This window comes from Anastrepha obliqua, chromosome 1, assembly GCF_027943255.1.
Source record: "Anastrepha obliqua isolate idAnaObli1 chromosome 1, idAnaObli1_1.0, whole genome shotgun sequence".
Lineage (NCBI taxonomy): Eukaryota > Metazoa > Arthropoda > Insecta > Diptera > Tephritidae > Anastrepha > Anastrepha obliqua.
In genome coordinates this window covers 170,659,437-170,672,713 of record NC_072892.1, presented here as the reverse complement: position 1 = coordinate 170,672,713, position 13,277 = coordinate 170,659,437, and the positions used below count along the sequence as shown (strand labels likewise).

At 39.0% G+C, this 13,277-nt stretch overlaps 1 protein-coding gene across 1 annotated transcript; it reads left to right on the top strand.

The window, feature by feature from the left end:
- Positions 1-3,905: 3,905 nt before the first annotated feature.
- Positions 3,906-11,457, top strand: LOC129238556 (uncharacterized). Its single transcript, XM_054873616.1, has 3 exons — positions 3,906-4,223; positions 4,304-4,556; positions 11,334-11,457. Exons 1-3 carry the CDS (start codon positions 4,190-4,192, stop codon positions 11,455-11,457), a joined length of 411 nt encoding a protein of 136 aa, XP_054729591.1. The 5' UTR covers positions 3,906-4,189.
- The last annotated feature ends 1,820 nt before the right edge of the window (positions 11,458-13,277 follow it).

Genomic DNA, 13,277 nt, shown 5'->3' with positions numbered 1-13,277 from the left:
TTACGTTTGTAAACTGCAGCTGTCTGGTTCAGGGTTAAATATGTTTTACGTACGGTGCTATATGCAAAATTTACAAATCCAAATTTTGCGCCACCTTGTATATCTGCGCAAAGAAGTATGTATGTGTATGCGTATGCATTAGAGCGGGTCGATCTAAAAATCGCTCATTGCTCTGTGAAAATCGTATTTTAGGGATCAAAATAAGAAACTTTGCTGATGTCCCCCAATTTGGGTCGAACGAAAAATCCCACTTTGACCCATTTAGAGTGCTCCAATCGAGTCCAAATGTATGACCGACCCCCACTAACTTTGGACGGCCGATCCACCCATGCCAGTGGCACACCCCCTGGAACTCCCCTGGGGGGTTCCCCATACAATCATTTCAAAATATCACCATTTTTGGCCTTTACATGAAAATAAACTAAAAAGTTCGACCCAAATTGGGGGACATCAGAATTCGTTTTAGAGGTATGGTTCCTTCGGCAAAGTTTCTTATTTTGATCCCTAGAATATGATTTTCACAGACCAATGGGCGATTTTTTTGCCTCCCCACAAATCGACCCGGCCTAGTATGCATGCAGGTTTGTTCCAAGGTAAGTGGCAGCTTCACATATGCAGCCAACATAATTACATATATACATGCATACACACATACATGCATACATGCATACATGCAAACACATAAATAGTTTGTTTTCCCCCATTATTGCGTTGGATTTATTTTTTATTTATTTGAAAATCCTATTTTATTTTACTTTAATTTGCATCGAATTAACTCACAAATTTGTTTGCTTAATCTGGCAGAGTAATAAATTTGGTTTGCTGCAATAAATTTTAATCTGACAAAAATACAAACAGAAACATGAATCTTGTTAGTACGAGTATAATTATATGAATAAAGCAGTTGCAAATTGCAGTTAGCTCCTTTTTTTTTGTCTCGCTATTTATTGCATATTTTATAGTGGACTTTGACCAGAAGCGATATTTGGAATGGCATGGAAAAATAATTTGTATTTTTTACTCAAATACTCGTATTTACCCAGTTGTTTGCAACAGCCCCAGCAGCTCTCACTTTTAAATAAATAAAAAAAGTCAAATAATAAAATATTGCCAATTTTAGAATGAACTGCGTAAATTTGCTAACCACAACCAGGGTGTAGACTCTTGGCAAATAATTTATTTGGATTCAGCCGTTTTTGTGTTTAGGCTAAAAAGTCTTGACCCTTCGTCCGTAAAACCGAGTTCACTTATTGCTAAAAATACCGTTTCACTACTGTGGGCAAAAAGTAAGGTGAATTTATTTGTCAAACTTCGCGGGATTAAAATTTCGCTCTAGTTATTTGTTTCATGAGTTGGCAGCACTGTTAATAACATCTGGTCCAACTTTCATGTGAATGTCATTATCAGTAATATATTTACGCTTGTGTTTACCAAACGACCAAGAGGGCATTTTTCGATTTTTACAATGTCTGATTTGATTGAGCAGAGAAGTGCCATCAAATTTTGTTTGCGGAATGAAATTTCGGCTGCGGAAACGTTTAGAATATTGCAGAAGGCATTTGGTGATTCGACCATGTCGCAGACAAATGTTTATAAGTGGTACAAAGACTTCAAAGAGGGTCGAGAACGTGTTGATGACTTGGAGCGCTCCGGACGACCATCGACGTCAACAGATGACCAACACATCAGTAAAGTGAGGGAGTTAGTGCTCAAAAATCGTCAGTTGACTGTTAAAGACCTTACTGATATGATCGGTATATCAGAAGAATCTGTGAAAACCATTTTGAAAGACCATTTGGGCCTACGAAAAGTCAAATCTCGTTTGGTACCGAAAACTCTCAATTTCTTGGAAAAAAAGTCGTCGCGTTGATGTGTGTGAATCAATGCTTTCAGAGTATCAGGACAAGCGCAAATGCATCATTACGGGAGATGAGACTTGGATTTATGCTTACGACCCTGAAACAACCGACCAATCAAGCGAATATCGTGCTAAAGGCGAGGCCAGACCGAAAAGAGCGCGTCAAAGTCGTTCAAAAATAAAGGTCATGATGACAGTTTTTTTCGATTTTCGTGGTGTGATGCACTATGAATTCCTTCCACCTGGCCAAACTGTTAATAAGGAATATTATTTGAGCGTTATGCGTCGTTTACGTGAAGCAATTCGTCTAAAAAGACCAGAATTATGGGTCAACATCTCTTGGTTTTTGCATCACGATAATGCACCGTCTCACACTGCACTCGTTCTTCGTGACCATTTCGCCAAAAATTCCACGCATATCGTTCCGCAACCACCGTATTCGCCTGATTTGGGTCCGTGTGACTTCTGGCTATTCCCAAAACTCAAGAGATCACTCCGGGGAACGCGTTTCGAGTCGATTGAGGAGATAAAAGCTGATTCGGTGAAGAAGGTGCTGATGGCTATACCGGAAATGGACTATTTGGCATGTTTCGGGGATTGAGCAAATCGTTGGCATAGGTGTATTTCATCGAGAAGGGATTATTTTGAAGGGGATGAAATTGATTTACAAGAATAAATAAAGAATTTTCATTTTACAACCAAATTCACCTTACTTTTTGCCCACAGGTAAACCTGTAAATTTCATAGTTTAAAATTTCTGATATTTCAATAACTAGCAAAGTGAATCTATCTAATCCCTATTTGACTATAGGTTTCCATGGCTCCACTTTGACTATGACTATTACTATGGCTGTGGCTGTACTTATGACTACGATAATGGCAATGCGTATGACTATAACTAAAACTTTGACTGTGGCTATCCAATTTTACTGAAAACTTGTGTTGGTTTTATGAAATTTAGCTTGTTTAGAACTTATGACAGCAAACTTTGAAAATAATACTGGAATATTTTCCAATCAAGACCAATGACCACTTAATTTTGGTTCGCTGTCTTTAACTCCCGGCGACGCAGACGAAGATAGGCTCAGTCGAAAGCTCTCAAGGAAAGCTGACGTTGATGCATTTCCCTCATATCTTTTTAAAAATTTTGCAGCAGTTGCCCCTCTACATTTTGTATACATTTTCAATAAATATCTTAAGTGTAGAAAGTTTATAAAAACTTGAAAAGTCACCACCATTACTTCGGTTTGTTTTTTGTCAGCACTCAGACACAATTAAGTCCATTCTACTACACTCGGGTTCCTTTTTTTAATTTTTTTTAATCTATCTAGCCTCCGAAGAAATCTGAGTAGATCTTCTGGTGCCAAGGTACCAAGGTAGTCGCTTCTTAACACATCAGTGCCAAAGTAATCAAGCCTGATTTGAGCGAAGGCCGGGGAGATGCACAGAAAGTGGTTCGCCATCTGATCCTCCCCTCCACATACTGGGCAGAGTGCACTGTCTGAAAAATCCACCTTTCTCATGTGCTTTGCCCATAGGGAGTGGTCATCAGTCCAACGAGCTGCCTACAGTACCTTCTGATTAATGGCAGGAGGAACTGCAACAGTCCGTCGTACATGACAGGTAACATCAGTTTTGTCCTTCCAAGCTCGCTTGTGGGTTAGAGTAACCCGTTTGCTAACCGATGCTTTGATGGCTGCAGGAGGGAGTGGCAGAACGGGCTCCGGGCCAAAGAAGTTGGCCTCAGAGTCCACCCTAGCTAAAGAGTCAGAGGTCTCCTTACCTAAGTGGTGGGGGGCTTGTCAAAGGCACATACAGATCTGCCTCCACCACAACAAAGTTCATTGCTTTTTGAATTGTTACTAAATTTGCAGAAAAATGGTTTAGTGTTCTAGGGTTACCTAAGACGTTTGAGGCTTTACTGAGATGTAAACTTTTTACTTTACGAACTTTACTTACATGCACTGTGCCTCTCCAACTGAATCCAAAGCTATGCGCCTGGTTTTTTCTCGTCAACTTTTTCAATTGCTTACAAAAGCAACAGAAATAAAAATGGAAAATTGTCAATAACAGAAAATAATTTCAGCAAACACCTGTCAAGCAACACCGACATTACCAGCCGACGTACTAATAGCACTTCACCACCACCCGTTGCAATTCGTATTGAAATCGATGCCAAAATTGTTATTTGTATTATTGCAGTTTAATGTTGTAAAGTCACCGAGGCAAGCAAATGCGAATAAACTGCAAATGAACGATCAACAAAAATGCCAAACACTCTTTTTATAGCCACTGCCGCCGCCACAAACTAGGAGAGAACAATCAAAGGAAATGCGCACCAGACATGCAAGTCGTCTTGACAAAGGTGCCTGTTCTTTTTTGCAACATTCATGTTTTGTCAATATTTCGCTTTGCTTACTATTTTCGGCTATCGAACATTTGCAGGAAACTTAATTTTTTTGTTGGCAATTTTTATCGCCCAAGTATGGAGCAGTTATTTGAAGTGTTTCAGCTTTATTGCCAACGACTTGGCATGTCTCATGGCCATACTCATTCATTTTGGCACCGGCGCTTATAGAGAGAGATCCACATTTTGCAGCAAATCCTTTTGGCGAATGAAGTCAAAGAAATTGATATTGTGCAATCGAAAATGTCAAACGAAACGGGAAACTAATATTACGAATGGAAATAAACCAAGGTAAGGCAAGGTAAAAATATAAGAAAAAAAATTAAAAAAAAAAGAAAAAAAAGGACGAAAAATGAAAATATTACTGAAAAGCTGCAACAAATCGTTTGCAGTTTGTCCTCAAAGAGGCGCACAAAAGATTGGATGTTAGTTGATATGCACAAACACTCACACCCACACACTTTATTTACTAATTTAAGAGGCAAAATTAAAAACATTTTGAGACCATTCATCTATGTATTTTGCAAAAAAAAGTGCACTACTTTCGAATGCGCAGCTAAGCAAATGAGAAAAAATGTAGCCACATATCAGCTAAGGCAAAAAAAACGAGTATCGTTTCTACAAACCAGCAAAATGCTGCCAGTGGAAGGGAAAGTAAAAAAATACATAAATAAGTTGGCTGAGCTCTCACGTAGCAATAGAAAGCTGAGCAACTTTTTTCTACTAAATTTAAAAAATCCCCTTAACCCTTTCGGTACGGCTGGTACCTACATATGTGTACCACCAAAGTTTAAACGTCCCTAAAATGTTTAATTTGCATTCAATCGAGTTTAGAAATGTAGGTACCCTGCCGTCTGTTCAGATTTTCGCAATCCGCACGCGCCTTTAGAGTACAGTTTTACATTCCCGTTATACTCAGATTCGTGTTTTTTCTATTGAGAGTAGTTAAAAAGTGCAGCGCGTGGACGTTTTGTGAAAGATATTGGTGCATTGATAGAGATTTATTGGCAGATAACAACATATTTTAGGGAACTAAGGTTTATACCACATATTTGAAGTAAATCCGGTAAGAAAATGTAAATAAAAGTATATTTTCAGTGCAAATTCTACAGGTGGTACGTATGTATGTGTACCAGTAGTCTTCTTAACCTTTCGTTAAGCAAATCTGCCGCATTTAGTACACGACTTTCGGGATGTTTTGTTCATATTGCGAGGGCAAATATAACAACGTCCGACATAGTTACTTGGTGATTGAGTGGGTTATGGTGCAATGCTTGGGATGCCAAGAAGGTTGTGGGCTCGCTGCCTCATTTCTTTGGGTAGTCGAGGATTCTTTGATCTAACTTCAATTTGTGGTCGAATGAGCTCCCAAGCGCATTTTTCAAGAAAATCACTCCGTTTTATATTATTTTGGAATTATTTGCTTTATATTATATACACAAAGAGCGTTTATACCAGAGATATTTAGTAAATTGTTAAATATTACCATTGGCCAACGACACGTATTCCTTGCAACATTATATTCCTGACATAATTGGTCCACAAGATCTACACCAATTTTTGTGTGATTATAATCGATTATCATAATTGGTTTTTTTCATCATTTGTTTGCTCATCTATTGCGTTATCATTGTGCATAGATGATATCAAGATCACTGACCGGTTTTTTTTTCGGGCAGTACGACACTAGTGTACAATTTTCTTCGAAACCAAAAATACTTAACCTTTCTTTACGATTCTTCCTGGGAAGGAATTCTTTGGGAATTTCGCGTTTATTTTTTCTCACAGTTCCCAAATATGTGAGCTTTTTCTTTAGCAAATTATTAACCAACGATAAGCTGTTGAACCAATTGTCACCAGTAATATTGCGATTAGTTCCTGCGACTGGCTCTACCAATCGAAGAGTTATCTCTTCCGCACTATTGCTAAGTTTGTATGGTCCGTCCGGCTGAGTTCTCACATAAGTTTCCAAATTAAAAGTGTAAGACGTTTTTGTATCCACCATCGCGAAAGTTTTAATGCCAAACTTGGCCGGTTTACTAGGAATGTATTGCTTAACCCTGGAGAACACGCGCCTCGTAAGATAGCACGGATTCTCGCGCATGAGCATTTTGCTCACTTCATATAAGAATGTAACTTTTTAATGGATTACGATTTTTAAACATTTCATTTTTAACATAGTTACAATACCAAATCATTTTTTTGCAATTATGTGTTTATTTAAGAAATTCACACTGTAAAATTATATAAATTCATTCAATCAAGACATAACCAAAAATTTTACATTCATACTTTAGTATATTAACAAAAGAAACTCCTTGTAACAAAATAAATAAATAAAAGACAAAAATCAGTCTTCGGTAAGATTGACATTTACGATGCTTTCGAAGCAAGATGGGCACATATACTTAACGTGGTCCGTGCAAAGTAATTTTCCACATAAAGTGCAGCCTTTTTTCGAACGTCTGTTTTTACTCCTGGGGCAAAGCTCGCAAAAGCCAGGTTGTAGGTGTTGGCTTTCAGGTTCTTTTTCTGGTACAATGCGATCCATAATATTTCTTAAATCACGAGGTAAAGTTTTTATGGCCTGCCGATTAGAAATATGTGGCTTTATTAGCTCCAGTGCAATTTCCTTTAGAAACGTCCTCCTCTGGGTTAAATTGCCTGTATTTGATTTGTAAATAATTTGTGCGTTTATGCCAGTAATGTCAATAAGCGTGAACAAGAGGCGCATTGGCCACCTGCAGGTTATCCTGGAAACTGAATATGTGCCTTTCATTTGATCAACAGTGTCTACACCCCCTTTCGTCTGGTTGTAAAAGGTTTTTACTTCAGGTTTGTTCTCAGATGTTTCATCATTAGCTTGGCCATCGGCATGAAGTGATGATAGCATAAGTACAACTTTTTTCGTTTTTTTCACTGGAACGTAAGAGACAAGAACCTTGTTTTCGGCAAATGCACTCATTTTATGTGGTTGCGGCCTTCCTTTTGCTGAAATAAATTGAGGTGGAATTTCCTTTTTATTTTTTCTTATTGTACCCACAATGGTCGTTTCTATATTGTTTGTATAATTCATCTGCTAAAGGCATTGAAGTAAAATAATTATCCATGGTAATGTTTCTGCCACTATTCAAAATTAGGGCAGCAACCCTTTTCACAACCCGAGGTTTTCAACAAAAAAGATAAATCAAGAAATACTTACATTGATTCTCGCGCAATGAGCAAAATGCCGCTCTTAAAAATCAACCGTCTGCCTACACGTCCGATCGTGCTCTAATCGAAAGAAATGCTCGTCAAAGTACAAAGCACAACTACTAGCGAAGGTACTCACCACAATTAGTGTCAGAATTACATAGAACATAAAAATTTCGCGAAATGAAAAATTGCTTGAGCAAAATGCTCATAGCGCGTGTTCTCGAGGGTTAAAAGCGCAACGTCCTCTAAATGCTAATAGTTGTTCATCCACAGTAAGAAACTCACTACCAATAAAATTACTTTGAAAGTTGACCAGGAATACTTCAAAAAGTTCTCTTATAGGCGCCAATTTATCAATTGCTCTTCTCTGCTGTCTTGTACGAGTATTGATGCCATCAAATCGCAGGCATCTTATCAGAAATCGAAACCATTTCTCGCTCATTGCTAGGTAGCACGATTCAACCCCGTTTCCTTGGGAATTGTCCCAAATTTTATGAAGATTTTTTCTCGAGCTTCTAAGAGCGCCAATCAAAAACAAAATGCCAATGAAAGCGCGAATTTCGGTGTCATCGGTTTCTCTTACATCTTGATTCATTCTATCTTCTTGAAAGTTAACCCGTACTTTTTGAATATACAAATTTGTGGAAACGGTTATTATTCTTATAACCGAATCATTCACAAATAAATTTAGGTACTCAATTTCTGTTCCAACATTGCGCGCATTACCTTTTGTACCCGGCAAATGTTTGATTATATTGTGCGAACGAATACGAACTTGCAAATTGGGTCTGGTTTTCTTCCACTTAGTGACATTGTCTTTTCCTAAATAGAAATTTTGGGGATGAGATGCACCAGAATCGTCTGAAAGAATTTCATCATCGCTTGATCCTTCTAAAGTGGTCCTTGAAAAGAAGTGGTCTACGATTGTAGACCACGTGCCTAATAAAGGGTTAAGTGGTACATATTAGTACCAGTAGTCCGATGAATACAACTTATTTTTCAATAGATTCCACACAGGATTTAGTCAGTAATATGAACCAGGACGATATACGTAAATTGTTGGAGGAGGAAGATGAAAGTTGCAGCGATTTGGAAGACTTTTAATCCGGAAGCTCTGATAACTTTGTTCCAAGCGAAAACTATAAGACAAGCTCTTCCAGTGCGGAAGACTTAGATAATGACAACATAAACGAGGATATAGGGGATATAAATGAATTCGATACAAACACATTAGACTGTGACCAACCACACCATGAAAATTTTGACTGGAAGTCTCCGGAAGATTTTGTTTCTATGCGAACTGCAAGCACTTCCCGTAATTGCAAAATCAGATATCTCAGATACCTCGCAAAGCAGGTATTGGTGAAATTTTTCAAAAACTTATATCGAAATCCGTTTATACGAGGGGTGCCTTTTATATTTCGGGATTTGGCAACCCTGGATGCATTTTCATTCTGTGCTATAATCGACTTCCATGCGTTAAAGATTATTGGTCGCTTCATAAATCTCTGGGTAATAAATCTATTCAAAAAGCAATTGCTAGGGATCGAATCCTATTTATCACATCTAAGATGTATTTCGCATGTCCGGAAAACCATTAGACTGTAGTAAGACTTATTACCTAGACGATTTGGTAGAATGTCTAAAAAAAACTTTCCAAAAGTGTAGACAAAACAGCAGCTTCCAAAGTATAGACGAGTCGATGACAAAATTCAAGGGCCGCAGCTCACTGAAGCAATACATGCCCCTAAAACCGGTGAAAAATTGTATAAAAATGTGGCTTAGGTGTGACGCTGTAACAGGTTACACGTACGATTTCAATATTTGTTGTGGAAAAGACCTTGAAGAACACTCGGGAGCCCTTGGAGAAAGAGTAGTAACTAAACTCATCAGCTCAGTCGCAGAAAATGATGTTACTTTATGTTTCGATCGCTTTTTCACATCAGTCAATCTGTTAAATACTTTACCTTATCCAGCCGTTGGTACTACAATGCGTAACAGAAAAAACGTTTCCGAGTTTACAAGTAAGAAACTTGAGCGAGGAGAAGCAGAATTCAAAAGTACATCATCTGGTCTTTTATGCGTAAAATGGCAGGATACGAAGGAGATTTTGGTAATAAGTAATTGCCACGAACCAGGTATGACGTTTATTACAAAAACTTTAAAAACAGTGGAAAAAAGTCTAAGTGTCATGTCCAAATGCAATTCAATTTTATCGTCAAATTATGGGAGGTGTCGATTTAGCCGATGAAATGAGTGGACTTTACGAATATGATCAGAAGTCGGATAAATGGTGGAAGAAGGTTGTTTACCGCTTTCTTATGATGGCAGCCGTAAACGCTTGGATCATCATTTATAATGAACTTAGAAGGGAAAAATGCCTTTGAAATCGTTTTTGGTGACCTTGGCAGAGACACTCAGAGATGAAGGCTCCAAAGTCCCAGCTGTTCCTAGGTCGGTAGGGCCAGGACCAGTACGTCGGGTTACAGGACAGAAACATCTACCTATTGAAGGCGATACACGACGGCGTTGTATTAGTTGCAGCAAACAAAAAAAAAAACAGATATCTACAAAAACAATATGTAAGGAGTGCCAAGTTCCCTTGTGCAAGTTTTGCTTTGCATCATTTCATACATAATTTTATTTAAAATAATTACATTGGTTTGAATTACCATCTATGCATTGGAATTACTAATTGTTTGATTCTTTATAAAATTACTAATTTTGTGTATTATTTACATGCAAAATAAATGAATTATTTCGTTTTATTTCAATATTAATAGAAATATTTGGTCTAGTATGTTTTGTAGGACGGTTGGTACACATACATATGTACCACATAACATCCCGAATGGTACAATGGTTTACCACCACCCATCCAGTCAGCCTCTTATTCCACGTCCCTTTCGACACCAAAGAAATTTTATTTGGTGCCCAAAAAACTCCTTTTTTGCATTAAGCGAAATCTACTACTGCGCATAGAGTTCCGTACCGAAAGGGTTAAAGTAAAGCAAATTTCTGCCATGGCAAAACAAAAAAAAAATCAAAAAAAAAAAGTACGAAAGAAATACTCGTAGTAGTTGCAGCACATAATAACCGGGTAGGTAGCCGGCAATTGAAGTAATTGGATTACTTGAGTTTTTGAGTGAAGAATCCTTTACATTTCGTCTCTTTGTTTCGCTATGTATCTTCTGGTTTAAGCAAAATGTTTGTATAGCCAGGCGCAAGCTGCTTAAATCAAATTGCTCTCCAACTTGCATTTGCCCGGCTAGGTGAACGCCACCGAATGCAAGATGCTCGTGTGCTGGCGCACCAATTTGAAAATGCAAAATCATAGAATAACATTTGCCTGCCGCTCTGTGTGTTTAGTCTGCTTGCTTTAAGTGAATTGTTTTATAGAAAAAATGATCAGAGCAGCATGTAAGTCACTAAAACTCTACAAGGAAGTTGGTGCAAAAGCAGCTATATTCTCAGATAGTCAAGCAGCTATAAAGGACTTGGACTCCAACTCCATTTCAACCGAACTAGTCTTACAGTGTACAGAGGAGCTGGAATTGCTTAGTCATTGGCTTGAAATTACGCTGATATGGGTTCCCGGTCATAGGAACATACGGGGTAATGGGATCGCGGTTGAGCTAGCAAGAAAAGGTTCGATACCAGGCGTAGCAGACGCGGTATTAGTCTCCACCCCACTCAACACAATAAAAGAATCCATTGCTTCACACTATCAAGCTTTAGCCGAAAGAAAGTGAAAGCAATTAACTACATGTATTACAACAAAAAACACATGACCGTCGTACAAAATTCACAGGTCGAATTACCTGTTAGGATGTTCTCGACCAAAAATTTCACGCATTACTGCAACCCTTACAGGTCATTGGCAGGTAGGGGATCATGCAGCCAGAGTCAAACTCCCTTTGAATCCCAGCAGCAGAAGCTGTCAAGAGGAAGGGGTGAAAGAAAGAGTGTTCTACTAACATCGAATGTCCAGGGCTAGCTAGGGCAACGACTTCGCTCTTTCGGTAAGCCTTTCTCACAGCAAATTATGGAAATCTCAGACATCAAGATAAAGAATTTGCTGCTATACTGGACCTCACTAAATGGATCTGACTTTGAACAAAAATAAAAAAAAATAAAAAAAAACAAGACATCATCATTCGAGAACAGTGGTGGTAAAACGGTGCTGGTCGCTAGTTAGAATTATTTCAGTAGAAATACTCAACCACTTCAACAACAAGAACAATAACAGTATTGCGTTATTTGGAATTCAGCAGTCACAATGGCTTGTACTTCAAATCAAGTGCTTGATATTTGTAAGTAATACAGTGAAACCTCCCTTGGGCGGACATTCACCGTCGGCTGATTTTTGAGAGAGGTGTCCGGTTAATAGAGGTGTCCGTTAGAAGAGGTTTCTCTGTACTGAGCGTCACACATCATTTCAACCTCTGTGGAACACTTGCAAGACGCTTCGAAAACAGACTATCTGGTTCCCAGGATAGATCTAAACGCTATGACGAATACCTCACAGAGAGGATTGGCAGGGCAGAGTCAAATTAAATGATCACCAGTAGTCACCATATTTAAACTGACGGCTCAAAGATGGACAATGGCACTGGATTGGGAGTGTACGCGGAGCAATTCTTTTTAAATTATTTCTTTAGACTTCCAAATTGGTGCAGCTTCCCTCCTCTCCTTCTGGGCTGACACCCTTTCCGGAATTACTTTCTGCATTAAGTAGGGAGGACCCAGACCGGCATCCATTAAGGACCAATTCTATTCATCCACGTCTGAGACCACCGTATTTGTAGCCTCGATTTTTTTCGTAGTACATCTTCGATGTATGTCTTCACAGTTGTCCATCTCGTTCGAGCATTTTGCTGATTATTTACTAGGCCCGATATCGCCAATATGCTTCCTCTGAGCATTTCTCTCCGCGAGCCATCTGTCTCAACAAAAAACGTGTATTCAGCGCCATCGCTTCGTAGTAATATGCACTTGAGATCGCTTACCTTGCCCATGCAAAATATTTAGGTATCTCCGGAAATATCCCTGGCCCGACAAAAACGGAGTTAAGAAGTAATTCAATTTCCCAAAGTTTCTTTGAATCCATTCGCCTATTGGTGGAATGAGTTTCGCCGTCCATCTGCCACTCCGTTCAGTGTCCCATCGGCTTTTCCACCGCAGCATGGTTTGGCATCACCGTTCCGCGACGCTAGTGATGACGTGTTTCTTCACATGCGTTCATTTGCTCCCAGGCCATGAAGTCGACGAGTATCTCCCCACTGATCTCAAAGACTGTTGCGCCAGAGACAGTGCGGTAAACTGAGGCCACTCTAAGTGCCGCTGTTCGTTGGACAGCCTTCAGTGATTTGCGCTTTGCTTTGCAGTTTCTTACATATTCCCATACTTCGCCGCCGTACTGGGAAATTGAGTTTGTCGCCGCCATGATTAGCCTTCTTCTGCTCTGTGTTTGTCCATCGATGTTTGCCATTAATCTACTTTGCGCTCTCATGACCTTTTCTGCTTTGGTAGCTGCTTGAGGTATCTGGGCCCAGAAAGTAAGCTTGCAATCAAGTTGAATACCTAAATATTTCACTGCTTTTTGGGTCACTAAGGACGTCGCCTATTTGCATGTGACCTTATGCCATCAGAATGACTTCGAAACGGTTGTTTTCTTTAGAGTTCCATTACCGAAACAGTTTTCCACCATTTCTAAGGTTTTTGCACCATTGAATCCATTTTTAACATGAAATTTAATACAAACTCGTTGTTCCAAATTCAAATGACCGCGTAACTTTTGCAAAGGTCAAGGAATGG

What these genes read in the sequence shown, in the direction of transcription:
- LOC129238556 (XM_054873616.1), top strand. Translation starts at nt 4,190, where the DNA reads ATGCGCACCAGACATGCAAGTCGTCTTGACAAAG. An exon ending in TGCAAGTCGTCTTGACAAAG is followed by an intron (nt 4,224 to 4,303) that starts GTGCCTGTTCTT and finishes GAACATTTGCAG; the next exon opens with GAAACTTAATTTTTTTGTTG. An exon ending in ACGAATGGAAATAAACCAAG is followed by an intron (nt 4,557 to 11,333) that starts GTAAGGCAAGGT and finishes CAACCCTTACAG; the next exon opens with GTCATTGGCAGGTAGGGGAT.